The sequence below is a fragment of the Cervus canadensis genome, chromosome 1 (assembly GCF_019320065.1).
Source record: "Cervus canadensis isolate Bull #8, Minnesota chromosome 1, ASM1932006v1, whole genome shotgun sequence".
NCBI lineage: Eukaryota > Metazoa > Chordata > Mammalia > Artiodactyla > Cervidae > Cervus > Cervus canadensis.
The window spans coordinates 47713321-47728617 of record NC_057386.1 but is presented as its reverse complement, the minus strand read 5'-3'; the positions used below and the strand labels follow the sequence as shown (position 1 = coordinate 47728617).

Sequence of the window (15297 nt, the reverse complement as noted above, 5' to 3'; positions counted from 1 at the left end):
GATAAAAAGTTCAATAATTGCAAATCTCAAGGTAGGGGAAGATAGTGTAGAAACAGTGATAAGCAGTGAGTATTGTAATATATACTAGACATAATGGAGTAGAAAGAACATGAACAAATTATGAATTTGTAATATGTCTTATATAGGAATTTCTTTTTCAAACTGGAAATGAAATTATAAAAATAAAAAAACAGAGTTTTCCCTAGTGATTCTGTGGCTAAGACTCCAAGCTCCCAGTGCAGGAGGTGTGGGTTCAGTTCCTGGTTGGGAAATAGATCCCACATGCCGCAACTGAAAGATCCAGCCAGAGTACCACAAGGAAGATCAAAGATCTGAGTACCTCAACCAAGACCTGGTATAGCCAAAGAAATAAATATTTTTTAAGAATAAGGAAATAACAAATTCTCAGTTACCACCTACTATTAAATGTAAGATGATTTTCTTTTTCCACCTGAAGATTGAAAAGAGTTGCCTTACAAAGCCCCTCATACTATGTGATGTTCTTTCAAGTCTGTTGTTTCGAACAACAAAATACTATTTGGGAAAGAAATGTTAGCCTGAGAAGAGCCTGTGCCAGCATCGGGAAGCTCATAGAGATCACCTGCCTGAATTTTCTTTTTAAGAAAGTAATGAAGAACTTCCCTGGTGGTCCAGTGGTTAAGAATCTGCCTGCCAATGCAGGGGAAACGGGTTCGATCCCTGGTCTGGGAGGATTCACATGCCCTGGGGCAGCTAAGCCCATGTGCCACAACTACAGAGCCTGTGCTCTATAGTTGATGTGAGGCAACTACTGAAGCCCAGGTGTCAGACTCCTGCAACCACGTGCTGCAGCTGCTAAAGCCTGTGTGCCCTAGAGCGCCTGCCCCACCATGCGAGGAGCCAGTGCACTGAGCAACTGGCCTCACGGCGCAACTGGAGAAAGCCTGCAAGCAACAAGGAAGACCCGTGCAGCCAGAGAGAAATTAATAAAGAAAGTATTGGAGTTTAATACGTTTAGAATTACTCTGGAAGTCATAGCCTTATAGTTGGGTTAGATTTCTTTATTAACTGGCTTCTTGAATATTTCTTTGAAATGTGATGGATTAAATGGTTTGGTTGCAGAAATTATGGATGTCCACTTGTCTTAGGTGGAATGAGAAAGTCCAGTGATTCTTAATTCTTTGCAAATGGTTGATGGTCCCTTTGGATAAAATTTCTAGTGACATTATACCAGACTCAAAAGTGCTAATTTTCAAACAAGTGAAAATGTTTTACTCTGAAAAACTGTTAGATGATTCAAAAAGTAGTTTGATGATGAAAATAAATGTTTTAAGATGCATGTGAATAGTTTGGTAACATTTCATAAATTGCAAGGAAGAGAAGTAAGTTTTAAAAATGTGATTTAGGTTTTAAATATTCATAACATAAAGATGATTTAAATATTAGAGATTTCAAAATTTTATTACATATATGCCTAAAACTTAATATGTTCAAGTTCGCAGAAAACCTTTTTGGATGGAAGGTGGAGGCTGATGTTATTATGTTCAGCTTGCTTTATACTGGGCATATATGATAGCTTATTTTAAAAGTATGTATTTGGAAAAATGTAGTACTATAAGGAAGTGTTATAAGTGTCATCCTAGTGAGGGGAATATGAATGACTATCATTATTTAATGTTCAAACATTGTCAGTGCTTAGGGAGGGGTATATAATAAATTGATTAATGGAAAAATATGATCGACATTCCAAATTAGAATAATGATGGAGTGGTAAGAATGATTGAAGACTTGTCCAAGCAGGATAGAAGCAAAGAGAATAGAGGACAGAACTGTGTATGACAAATGAAAAAGGTGAAAAAAAACCAAATACAGTCATCACAGTACAGATAAATGGGCTCAATTCCCCTAGCTAGAGACGGTGACTGCCAAGAAGATGAAAAAATGAAACCCAGCTATATTCTTTTATATATATAAAAGAAAATAGCCTCAAACAGTAATATCAACAATAAAAGCAGAATTCAGTGTAAAAAAAAATGTTAGTCGATTAAAAAGGATGTTGATAATAAAACGTACAGTCCACAAACAAAAAGGTCACAAACCCAGATATAGCAAATTAAGATAGCAGCCCTCTATGGCTTGGACAGAGGAGCTTGGCAGGTTACTGTCCATGGGGTCACAGAGAGTCAGACCTGAGCATGCACACACATAGGCACATAAGCAATACACCCTAAAAACACAAAGAATTTGATTTAAAAAATATATGTAGAGTTCCGCCGGAAGTGGCCTGTCGGCTGAGGCCGAGCGTTTTCGGCCATATCCGGCACCCCCAGAGGGCGGGTCCTAGAGTCTTCGAAAACCTTGGAGGTAGCAATTTAAGAAATACCGGTTTTATTAATTGATTTCCAAGCGCAAAGAAAGGCCAACGGATAAATTGTGGGCCATTAATTCAGAGCCTTTGCTTTTTACTTTGAAGAATCTTAACGTACTTTGACCTTTAACCTGCGGCCGGGGGCCTCGGAGAGAAACGCCTCCGTTTCTATATAAGGGATTTCCGGCCTTTTGCGGCCCTTTTTTCCTCTTTGCGCTGGGCGCTCACTGGTTTCGCGCCTCTTTTTCTTGACTGCCTCCCAGTTCTAGATTAGCCGTCGCCATGGGTTTTGGAGACTTGAAAAGCCCCGCTGGCCTCCAGGTGCTCAACGACTACTTGGCGGACAAGAGTTACATAGAGGGGTATGTGCCATCACAAGCAGATGTGGCAGTATTTGAAGCCGTCTCCGGCCCACCACCTGCCGACTTGTGTCATGCCCTCCGTTGGTATAATCACATCAAATCTTATGAGAAGGAAAAGGCCAGCCTGCCAGGAGTGAAGAAAGCTTTGGGCAAGTATGGTCCTGCTAATGTGGAAGACACCACAGAAAGTGGAGCTACAGATAGTAAAGATGATGATGACATTGATCTCTTTGGATCTGATGATGAGGAGGAAAGTGAAGAAGCCAAGAGGCTAAGAGAAGGATGCCTTGCCCAGTATGAGTCAAAGAAAGCCAAAAAACCAGCGCTTGTCGCCAAGTCTTCCATCTTATTAGACGTGAAACCTTGGGATGATGAGACCGATATGGCAAAACTAGAGGAGTGCGTCAGAAGCATTCAAGCAGACGGCTTGGTCTGGGGCTCTTCTAAACTAGTTCCAGTTGGGTATGGCATTAAAAAACTTCAAATACAGTGTGTAGTTGAAGACGACAAAGTTGGGACAGACATGCTGGAGGAGCAGATCACTGCTTTCGATGAGTATGTACAGTCTATGGATGTGGCTGCGTTCAACAAGATCTAACATCTATCATGGATCAGTGCCCTTAAATAAAAGTTTGAAAGACAAAAAAAAATATATATATGTATGTAAAAGTCTAGTATCTCCAAAGTAGGTTAATTCAGAATTCATAGAGGTTATCAGGGCACTAGGTTTTCCCCATCTTTTGGCTCCTCTATCTCCAGTGGTTGTAAGAATGCTCCTGTGGTTTGAGGTATCCCATGCAGATTCCACATTGTCCAGCAGAAGAAAGACCGTATTTTATCTCTAATGACAAAAGAGCCTTTCTTGGAAACCACCAAGCTGACCTACCCATGTGTCTCATTAGGCAGAGCTAGATCATTTGTTTACCTCTGAATCAATCACTGGCAATCTGAATAGGATCCCTATGTTAGGATTGGCTTAAACTAATGATTTAGTCATGAGGCCTACAAGAAAGGAGTCAGTGCCTCACAAAATCAGGGTTCTACCAGTAATCATAAGATGAGGCAGATGCCTTGGTTAGGGCACCAGCAGTATCTGCCTCCTCTCACAGTGCTTTGCTCCCCCATTTAAAATTAAAACCACACCAGATAGGTATTTCTTAGAAATACACAGTTATCTAAACTGACCCAAGGAAAACATAGAAATTCTTAATGAAATCTATAGCAAGTTGATTGAATCAGAAATCAGAAAAGTCCAGGACCAGGAGGAAAATTTTTAAAATAATTTTTTAAAAAAATGTGGCAAAACTAGAATCCTCATGCATTGCTAATGAGAATGTAAAACAGAGCAGCTGCTGTGGAATAGTTTGGTGGTTTCTTTAAAAGATGAGCACAAAAATTACCATATAACCCAGCAGTTTCAGTCCTAGGTATATATATCCCAAAGAATTGAAAACTGGGACGCAAACAGATCCCTGTATGCTACTGATCACTGCAGAATGTTTCACAGTGGTCAAAACATAGAATTGACTCAAGTATGCGTTGACAAAAGAACCCTTGAGCAACGTGGGTTTGAACTGTTGAGTGTCCATTTAATACACAGGTTTTTTTTCAGTACATACATAATACAGTACTACATGGTCTATTCTTGGTTGAATCCGTGGATACAAAGGCCCGACTGTAAACTTATATGAGGAGGTTTTTTTTACTGCCCTAAAGGGCCAGTGCCCCAGCCTCCACATTGTTCAAGGGTCAGTTGTGGATATACAGCAAAATAATATTCAACCAACTTTGCTATATGCGACAACATAGGTGAGTTTTGAAAGTAGTATTCCAGATGAAATATGACAGATACAAAAACACAAATACTGTATGATTTTACTTAAATATCTAGAATAGATAAGTTTATAGAAACAAGTAGATTGAGGTTACCAGGAGCTGGGGGATGTACAGAGAGAATGGGAAGCTATTGTATATTATAGAGTGTCTGGGGTGATGAAAATGTTACGGAAATGCAAGATGGCTGTACAATGTGGTAAATAAAATGAATGCCACTGAGTTGTACATTTTAAAATGGATAACATGGCAAATTTCATGTTACACATTTCACCACAATGATAAAAAACTCCACCAGTCTTTATTTTTATTATCCAACCCTCCCCTTTCAGTTTATCATTTATTTCCAAAATTCTTGAATGATTCATAGAAAAATACACTTGGATAAGCAGGAGAGAATTTTTTTTTCCCTTCAGGTTTACTTTTAACATACTTTGGTCATGTCTGTCTAAAACTAGTTATCTTGCTCAATCTTATAGTAAATATATTTATAAACTAGTGGCCTTTGACCAGGTGTTGTGAAGTGAAACTCGCTCAGTCGTGTCTGACTCTTTGCGACCCCCATGGACTGTCCATTGAATTCTCTAGGCTAGACTACTGGAGTGGGTAGCCTTTCCGTTCTCCAGGGGATCTTCCTAACCCAGAGATTGAACCCAGGTTTCCCGCATTGCAGGCCGATTCTTTACCAGCTGAGCCACAAGGGAAGCCCAAGAATATTGGAGTGGGTTAGCCTATCCCTTCTCCAGCGGATCTTCCCAACCCAGGGATCGAACTGGGGTCTCCTGCATTGTAAGCGGATTTTTTACTAATTGAGCCATGAGGGAAGTGGCGTGGCCTTTAGATTTGTATATTTTCCACTTCAAACAATGAGTAACTTAACTAATTAAATGGTTGCTTTTGATAATAGCTGTTGATCAAGTAGCTATGATTTTATGTTGTCATAAAATACTATGGGGCTGATTCATATCAATGTATGACAAAAAAATAAATAAAAAATAAAATAAAATAAAATACTATGGGATTGTAGGTATATGGGAAGTCTGTTTATCTTCTCAGTTTTGCTGTGAACCTAAAACGGCTCTAAAAAATAAAATCTGTCTTTAAAAACTATTAAAAGACTGTGCTTAATGGTTATGCCACTTTTGGAGAACCTTGAGAGCCTGCCTTTTCTTTAGGCTGAACGCTGAGATAGAATTAGATCCTCGGTTGCACCAGAAGTTTCTTGGATCCTGCATCCTGCTCATTGTAAGCCCAGATGAACACGCAGACCCTGAAGAGTGTACATATGTTGAATTTGCCCTTTTGTTTCAATAGATAATCAGAGACTGGAGAAAATATCAAGCTGTGCTTTTCTAGCATGAAATACTTAGTTTGCTACCCCTATCATATGCCAGTTACTAATTTTCAGAAACTTATTTTTAGGGAGAATACCCACAGTGAAGTTTGCTGGAAGTGCAGTTATTAGTATTATAGAAATGATTGGTGAGCACATTTCATCCTCTAAATTTAATTTTTTTTTTCTCATTCAGCCATTTGGATAACTTATCAAATCTGTATTTTTTTTTTTTTTTGAAATCTGTATTTTTTATACCAGTCCTTTTTTCTCAAGGGTTTTTTTCCCTGAACTGTTGTGATCTCTTCTGTCCAGGTTGCCTTGCCTCCAGTCTTGGCTTGACTGTAATCCATTCTGCACGCTGTAACCACAGCTGTCTTTCTAAAATTTCACTGTTTAATATGGAAACCATTAACCACATGTGACTGTTTAACATTAAGAATTAAAAATCAGTCCTTAGTCACACTGGACATATTTCAGATACTCATTAGACACTTGTGGCTACTAAATTGAGTAGAGCAGATATGGAACATTTCAGCTGGTTTTATTAGACTGTGTTGTCCTACAACATAAATCAAATAATCTTACTCACTTTTGCAGCCAGAATGCCTTACTATGTCAAATTAGACCCTATAAAAATCTTTCATTTCTCTACTTTGGACTTCCCTGATAGCTCAGTTGGTAAAGAATCCACCTGCAATGCAGGAGGCCCTGGTTCAATTCCTGGATCAGGAAGATCTGCTGGAGAAGGGATAGGCTATCCACTCCAATATTCTCGGACATCCCTTGTGGCTCAGCTGGTAAAGAATCCACCTGCAATGCGGGAGACCTGGGTTCAATCCCTGGGTAGGGAAGATCCCCTGGAGAAGGAAAAGTCTTACCCACTCCAGTATTCTGGCCTGGAGAATTCCATGGACCGTATAGTTCTTGGGGTCGCAAAGAATCAGACAGGACTGAGCAACTTTCACTTTTCTCTACTTTCTCTCTTCACATAATCCATTATTCATGATATTCCAGGCGTGTTGGCTTTCTTACTATTCTTCGATTATGACAGAATTATTTTCCCCAAAAAAAAAAAAAAGAATTATTTTTCCTTTCTCAGGGCCTTTGCACTTGTTTGGAACATGTTTCCCAATATCTGCACATGATTACCTCTTACATTTAAGTGTCAGCTCAGATGTTACTTCTACAGACAGAAGATAATTCTTCTGTCTGCCCTAAGCCCCTCCTTTAAGAAGGTTTTGATCATATAACTCTATTTTTTTTATCATCTTCATAGCATTTATCTTTAAATGTCTTATTGCTGTCTGTCTGCCTGCCTTAATACACTGTTCCCCACTAGAATGAAGTTCTTTCCCTTCCAGTTTTCCTGAGATGTAACTGACATACAGTACTGTGTACATTCAAGATGGTGTGCAACACAGTGGTTTGACTTAGATATATTGTGAAGTGATTATCACAAGTTGAAGGAGCATCTGTTACCTCATGTAGGTTCAATATTAAATACAAAAAAATTTTTCCTCATGATGAAAATTCTTGGGATTGACACTTACCAACTTTTATATGTTTAACATACAGTAATGTTCTTTTATCATGTTATAAATTAACATCCCTCATACTTATCTTATGACTGGAAATGTGTAACTTGTGTCTGCCTTCATCCACTTCCTCTCCCCCCACCTCCCACCTTTGCTAATCGCAAATCTGGTCTCTTTTTCCATGCGTTTGTTTTTAATGTATAATTGATCCACAATACTATGTTAGTTCTGTTAACACAACTTAGTGATTCAATATTTCTATATAACTCAGAATGATCACCAGATAAGTCTACTTATAACGTGTCACCATACACATTACAAATATTACAAACTTATTGACAGTATTCTCCATATTGCATATGACATACCTGTGACTCTCTTGCAGCGAGGAGTTTGTACCTCTCAACCTGCTTCACCTGTTTCTTTCTGTACCCCATTCCCCTCTGGCAACCACCTGTTTATTCTCTGTGTAACTCTGTTTCTGTTTGTAATGTTCATTTGTTTTTTAGATTACAAGTATAAGTGAAGTCATTCAGTATTTGTCTTTCACTCTGACTCATTTCACTTAACAGAATACCCTCTAGGTCCATCCATGTTATTGCAGATGGCAAGGTTTCATTCCTTTTTATGACTAACACTCCATTGTGTATATATACCACATCTTTATCCGTTCATCTATTGATGGGCGCTTAGGTAGTGTCCATATTTTGGCTATTGTAAATAATGCTGCAGTGAGCATAGGCGTGCATACGTCTTTTCTAATTAATGTTTTTGTTTGGATAAATACCCAGGAACTTCTGTCCATTTTTTAATCAGGTTCTTTGTTTTGGTGGTGATGTGTGGATTCTTTGTATATTTTGGATATTAACCCCCTATCAGATACATTGTTTGCAAGCAAACAGTCTCCAATTCAGTAGGTGACCTGAATTGGTTTTTTGATAGTTTTCCTTGCTGTGCAAAAAAGCTTTTTAGTTTGATGTGTTCCCATGTATTTACTTGTGCTTTTGTTTCCCTTGCCTGAGGAGACATATTAACAAAAAAAATTACTAAGATTGATGTTAAAGAGCTTACTACCTATGTTTTCTTCTAGAAGTTTTATGGTTTCAGGTCTTACACTGATGCCTTTAATCTGTTTTGAATTTAGTTTTGTGTGTAGTGTGAGCAGGTAGTCCAGTTTGATTCTTTTTTGTGTTGCTGTCCAATTTTCTCAACACCATTTATCGAAGAAGCTGTCTTTCCCATTATATATTGCCTGCCTAGTTAGAATGAAGCTCTTGATGACCATAGATTCTTTCTCTCTTTACTAAATTTCACTTTTTTTTCATTGTGGCAGGGATCATTGCAAACTCTGGGTTATTCAGTAAGCAATTTGTCAAGTGACACTGTCTGTTTACTCTGTATTTAGCATGCAAAGTCTGTAAACAAAACATTTTTTTTTCTACTTTTATATTTCTGCTTTAAAGTGTAAATCTAATCAACTCACCATTCTAGAATAGCCTGATAATTACATATATTTTTTCTTTAGGTTGAAATTTGGGGGTTTCTCTGGTGATCAGTGGGTAAGACTCCATGCTTCCAGTGCAGGAGGCCCAGGTTCGGTCCTTGGTCAGGGTACTGGATCCTGCACGCCACAGCTAAGAAAAAAAAAAGATCCTCCACGCCACAAGTAAACTTACCACATACTGCAAGTCAGACCTGTTCAGCCAAATAAATACTAAGATAAATAAATGGGGAAGAAAAGAAAAAGACATCTGGTATCATGAAAGATGCTTCATTCAGAATGTTTGATTAACCTTGTTGCTGTTTGTTGTTCAGTTGCTTAGTCGTCGCTGTCTCTTTGCGACCCCATGAACTGCAGCAGGTCAGGCCTCCCTGTCCCTCACTGTCTCCCAGAATTTGCTCAAACTCATGTCCATTGGGTCATTGATGCTTTCTAACCATCTCATCCTCTGCCACCCCTTTCTCCTTTTGCTCTCAATCTTTCCCCATATCAGGGTCTTATTTGACTCTTGGTATCAGGTGGCCAAAGTATTGGAGCTTCAGCTTTAGCATCAGTCCTAACAATGAATATTCAGGGTTGATTTCTTTTAGGATTGACTTGTTTGATCTCTTTGCAGTCTAAGGGACTCTCAAGAGTCTTCTCCACCATCACAGTTCAAAAGCAACAGTTCTTTGGCACTCAACTTTCTTTATGGTCCAAGTCTCACATCCATACACAACTACTGGAAAAACCATAGCTTTGACTATACATATAGACCTTTGTCAGCAAAGTGATGTCTCTGCTTTTTGATACACTGTCTAGGTTTGTCATAGGTTTTCTTCCAAGGAGCAGCTATCTTTTAATTTTGTCGCTATAGTCACAGTGATTTTGGAGCACAGGAAAATAAAATCTATCACTGTTTCCACTTGTCCCTCATCTGTTTGCCATGAAGTGATGGGACTGAATGCTGTGATTTAGTTTTTTGAATGTTGAGTTTTAAAGCCAGCTTTTTCACTTTCCTCCTTAACCCTCATCAAGAGGCTGTTTGGTTCCTCTTTGTTTTCTGCCATTAGGGTGGTATACTGTGTTGTTTTATATGAGGGTTTTAGTCTTTTCTAAAAGCAGTTAATTGTATGGTGAGTGTTGGAAGGATGTACATTGTGTAATGTTCCACCTTATTGAATAATCTTGACGATTTAGAATTTCTCTTTTTATTTTTGGCCACGCTGGGTCTTACTTGTGGCATGTCAGATCTTTCTTTGCAGCATATGGGATGTAGTTCCCTGACCAGGCATCAAACTCTCTTTTAGAATAGATTGGTGATTGCCTAGGGGGAGAGAGAGGGATGAATTGGGAGTTTGGGATTGGCAGATGCAAAGTGGTATATATAGAGTGCAAAACAACAGGTCTTACTGTATAGCATAGGGAATTATATTAATATAGTAAATCAACTACACTTTGTTAAAAAAACAGTAATAAAATTACTCTCTTTTTTCCTGTCTATATAACAGAAAGCTAGAGATTAGAAGACTGTTACCATCTTTGTCATCTTGGGTCACTGATCTGTTAGTGTTTTTGGAATAGATATAAAAATTAGATATCAAGTGTCTGGGTTTCATTTAATACTGAAGAGTGCTTCCTAACCTATCCATACTTGGTTTCCTTTTCCTTTTTTTTAAATACTTGGTTTTCATTCATTTTTTAATTTTCCACTTGGTTTTCTTTTAAATGATGTTTACACTGTGTTCCCTCTCAGAGCTGAGCATTTTCATAAAATTATATTGGCATGATATATGGACATAGTGTTTTAGCCAACATCATACTAGATTCTTTTTTTTTTTTTTTTGGAGTTGATGAGGGATGCTCAGGAAGAGAATAATGCAGGGTAAGGGGTGGTTTAAAAAGACAGTCTATAATGCAGTGGGACCAGGGAGAAGAAACTTGGAAGTTCCTAGGAGTTGAGGAGTTGGTGGGGAATAGGTCAGAAATCCAGAGCTAAGCAGAAGGCACAGATTCAGAAAGTCCTGGCAAAGCAGAAGTATTTGTGTAATTCCTAGGGCCCCAAAGAAAGAAGATCTTGCTTTAGCAATTATTTCTTTGGCAGAGCTGATGGGAATGGAATTGAAGCTTAGCAGGGGGTTAGGGAGGCAGAAACTGAGACTCATTAAGAAGTTCATAGAAGGCAGAACTGATTTGGTAAGAAAGAGTGTGCAATGTGATTACAATTTCCTAAGTTCCTGGAAGGCGTGAAGAACCAAAATTTGGTTCTGAAAAAGGTTCATTTTAGGGAGGTCAGAAGGCAGCCCGATGGACGGTTACAGGATGGGAGAGAGCTTTCTGAGGCGGCGGGTTTGGAAAGGATCTTCTCCCCTGGCCATACTTCCCTTCTTCTGTCTGTAACAGAAGAGGCCTGAAAAGCGAAGCCAGAGTAGGGATGTGGGGTGAAGCTGGGTGAAGGGGAGGTCACTAGATTCTTTTTTTTTTTTTTTTAATATTTTGTCTCATTTTATTCATTCAGTTTCCTCTAAAATACATTAATTTTTAGTTCTTGCCATGTTAAAAAAAATCCTGTAATAGCCATTGTTATTTGAAGACAGAATTTTGTTTTTTATAAAAATAGGTGCAACTTTGAAAAAAAAAAAAATAGGTGCAACTTTGTATAGGAAGTATTCCAGAAGGAGACTGAAGCTTTGACATGGACATTTCCTAACAAGAAAGAGAAGCCACGATGGCCAGTTAGCAGTGGTTTAGTATCTTGAGTTTCCCTGCAAAGCAGAGGCTAGGAAAGGCCATAAAAATAACAACCTGACCATTATTGACCCCAAAGCATGGTCTCAACACCGTGCCAGAAAGTGATTTCGTGAAGGTTCTGTAGAAGACCCAAAATCTCTGTTGGCAGTTCTTCTCTTCTCATAAAAATCTAATAATTCTAACCATTAGTTTTCAGAATTAGATTTCATTTCCAAGCCTTTTTACATTGTTAGATACTATAGTCGATTTTAAAGAGCATATACTTGGATTTTAAAAACTCAATCTGAAGGTCTCTGGTTTTAAATTGCAAAGTTTAGCCTCTTTATATGAACATTCATTACTCAAACATTTAGATTTATTTTATCTTTTTGGTTCTATTTAGTTTCTATTTTCTTTGATTATTTTTTTCTGAATTTTCATAAGATTTATCTAGTGTTTAAATTTCTATATGACACCAACTATGTGCAATGTACACATTTTAATTTTACTCTTTCAATGACTTGTTTAGTTGCTAAGTTGTGTCTGACTATTTTGTGATCCTAGCCCACCAGGCTGCTCTCTCCATGGGATTTCTCAGGCAAAATACTGGAGTGGGTTGCCATTGCCTACTCCAGACTAGATTCTTAAATATACGTCAGGTCCTCACAGTGTTCTGTCTCACATGTGGTCCGCACAGATGTATGGCCTGAGCTCTCTTGACCTCAGTCTGACCTAAAGCGTTTTACTGCTCTTACATCACTAGACAGTCAGCACGGTTTTGCAGATACTTGTGTATAAAGAATTCTGTATTTTTCCACCATAGAGGATAAAGGTTATAGAAGAAAGAACTGGCAGTACCACAGTTTTCAGTGAACTTGTCTTACTGGAAAGATAATTGAATTAAGCATTTTTATAAAGCAACATAAAATGAGCAGCAACCAATCAAAGGTTGCAGAATATACTAGAAAAAAGAACAGAAAGTAATGATAGGTAATAGCATTTCATGTTGATCTTTATTGTCTTCATTATTTTCCAAATTTCTTACAATTAAACTGTATTACTTTGGGATTTGGAACAAAGAGAGTTGAGTAATACATGTAGTACATGATGAGTACACAGAGTATACAAAACGTTTAGAGAGGAGAAGGAATCAGCGTTGGATCAGATTAACCATCGGTAGCTTTCTGGGATGAACACGTACTTCTTTCTGTATATTAGAAAGTCCCAGCTTGGGCCGGACAGTTGTTTTCCAGTACTGCCTCGTTTCTTCTGTCTGGTGGCCTTAACTCATTTGGGTGCTATGTAGCCATCTGTAAGAGGTTACCAAGTCTACCATACAGAAAATAGCTATCAGAAATAGGCTCATGTTATTTGTGCAATTGCAGATTGCTTCACGTGCGAAATGGAAACTGCAAGTACCATTTGGGTGAAGAAACGTTTAAGTTAGCTCAGACATATATGGACAAACTCTCAAAACATGGCCAGCAAGCAAACAAAGCTGCACTCTATGGAGAACTGTGTGCACTCCTATTTGCAAAAAGTCACTATGATGAGGTGAGTGTTTTGAAGTATATTTCATTATAACCAGTAAGTATCTATTAAACTGAAAATAAGTCATAAAATCTCATTTGTCTTAATAGATCTCATTTTCATATACTGGGTTTACTTAAAGCAATATACATTTGTAGTGGAATATTTTAAATAGGCAGAAGGAGTATTCTGTTTGATGGATTTTAAAGATTCACATGTACAATTTCACATTTGTTTTTAATTTGACCAAACGTACTTCTGACTAAATTATTTTGACATCATGCTCTGTTAAATGAACTTTCAGTGGGTGATTTTTTTATTGATTGTGTAGCTCTGGGTGAACTCTTGTAACTTGAAGGCATTCATTTCATTGGGAACATAGATTTTATTTATACTTTAATTGCATTGTTTTGCTTCTATCTCTGAGTTATCAGAAAGTAGTAGCCTCCATTTTGGCTTTATTTTGGTGCTAATGAATACATAGTTGAAAAGTGAGCTGTGTGGGCTCTTTTACAAGGTTACTTTATTTATGGAAGAATATCATAATTATTTTGGACTGTCTGATAGCTATCATTTAGCTTTAATATTTTAATATTGCCCTAATGTCAATTTTTGCCCTGCAGTGTAAATGTATATGTATATGTTCCATATTTAAAGGAAAGTTACCATTAGAAGTGAAATTAGAGAATTCTAGAATAATTATACAGTGATGTTTACAACCCCAAAGCTAGGATCATCCTGCTCTTAATATTTGTCAAAGAAGGCATTATCAAAGAATGCTTTTGTTGCAGTGTATGCTGAGAGTTTGTTAAGTTTTTTAAGAAACTGTCGGATTGTCTCTACCAGCATACGTTCAACCCGCCAGGAAGGAGTGAGAGCGCCTGTTACTCCACGCCCTTGCCAGTGTTTGATGTTGTCGGTGTTGTAGATTTTGGCTGTTCTAAGAGGCATGCCTCATCGTTTACATTAACTGTTTTTCAAAGCTTCATATTTCATTCTGAGATGAGTAAGGTCTGAGGATCTAATTATAGCATGGTGACTGTAGTTAATACTATACGTATATTTGAAGTTTGCTAAGAATACCTCTTAAATGTGCTCATCACACACCAAGAAAGAGAACACTGAGGTGATGCATGTCTTAATTAGATTGATTGTGATGCTCATTTCACAATGTATATGTGTATCAAATCTTGTACACCTTAAATATATAGTTTTTATTTGTCAGTTATACTTCAATAAAGTTGGGGGGAAACTTTTTTTAGTCATCAAGCTTATTTGTAAAATCTAAAATCCTAAGCAGCATGCCTGAGTTTTCTCAGGAGGTTTATATATATTTTTCTGGTTCTTTTTGATGCTGAATTGTTGTGTCTGCTAAATTGGTTCTGCCGATGGATTGTTTTGCTGCCCCTTTTATGCAGTAACTTCCAAAGCTTATCAATCCAGATATAGAATTTGGCCCCTTTCTGTTATTTTACACACCAAAAACAAATAACCCCATTCACAAAAGGCCTTTGTGTGGACAGCCTTTATGGAAATGCGAATGAAGTAAACAGCAGTGGTATTTGCCTGCCTTAAAAGTTCTTCTGGGAATTCCCTGGCGGTCTGGTGGTTAGAACTTTGGCATTTCCACTGCAGAGGACCCAAGTTCAGTCCCTGGTGTGGGAACTAAGATCCTGCAAGCCACGAGGCATTGCTTAAAAAAAGAAGTTCTTTAGGTGCCCCATTGACCATCTTTTTATCTCTCCACATATGTCCTCCTCATCTTGGCCATCTCTGATTGTTCTTTCATTGTTTCTTTTCATCTTTGTTTCTCATACTGCCCTGCATCCTTCTTTCTGTTCTGTAAAGTGAATCATGTCTTGCCATTTTTTACTCCTGTACTCCGCTCCAGGCTCATCTTCTTCTGTCCAGACTGACCAGTGTATTCAGTAGAACAAAAATATCTTTTATTCACCAGTTTCCACTTTATTTACCAGCAGTTACTGTTTAAGAGACAGTTACTTTCTTTCTGAACATTTGAATTGGGAGGTGTTATACTGGGGAAGGAAATGGCAACCCGCCCCAGTATTCTTGCCTGGAAAATACCATAAACAGAGGAACCTAGTGGGCTACAATCCGTGGGGCCACAAAAGAATCAGACATGA

The 15297-nt window shown here is 38.0% G+C and overlaps 2 protein-coding genes across 2 annotated transcripts in view; both read left to right on the top strand.

Moving 5' to 3' along the window:
• APPBP2 (amyloid beta precursor protein binding protein 2) overlaps positions 1-15297 on the top strand; it is a 63383-nt gene that overhangs the window by 28228 nt on the left and 19858 nt on the right. Inside the window, exon 5 of the mRNA XM_043481886.1 lies at positions 13009-13177. Coding sequence (XP_043337821.1) covers positions 13009-13177 — 169 coding nt within the window. The remainder of the gene's footprint in view (positions 1-13008; positions 13178-15297) is intronic.
• Positions 2251-3359, top strand: LOC122449963 (elongation factor 1-beta-like). The gene has a single exon (XM_043482086.1). It carries the CDS (start codon positions 2630-2632, stop codon positions 3305-3307), a length of 678 nt encoding a protein of 225 aa, XP_043338021.1. The 5' UTR covers positions 2251-2629; the 3' UTR covers positions 3308-3359.

Excerpts from the sequence above, each read along its gene's own strand:
- LOC122449963 (XM_043482086.1), top strand. The coding sequence starts at position 2,630 with ATGGGTTTTGGAGACTTGAAAAGCCCCGCTGGCCTCCAGGTGCTCAAC.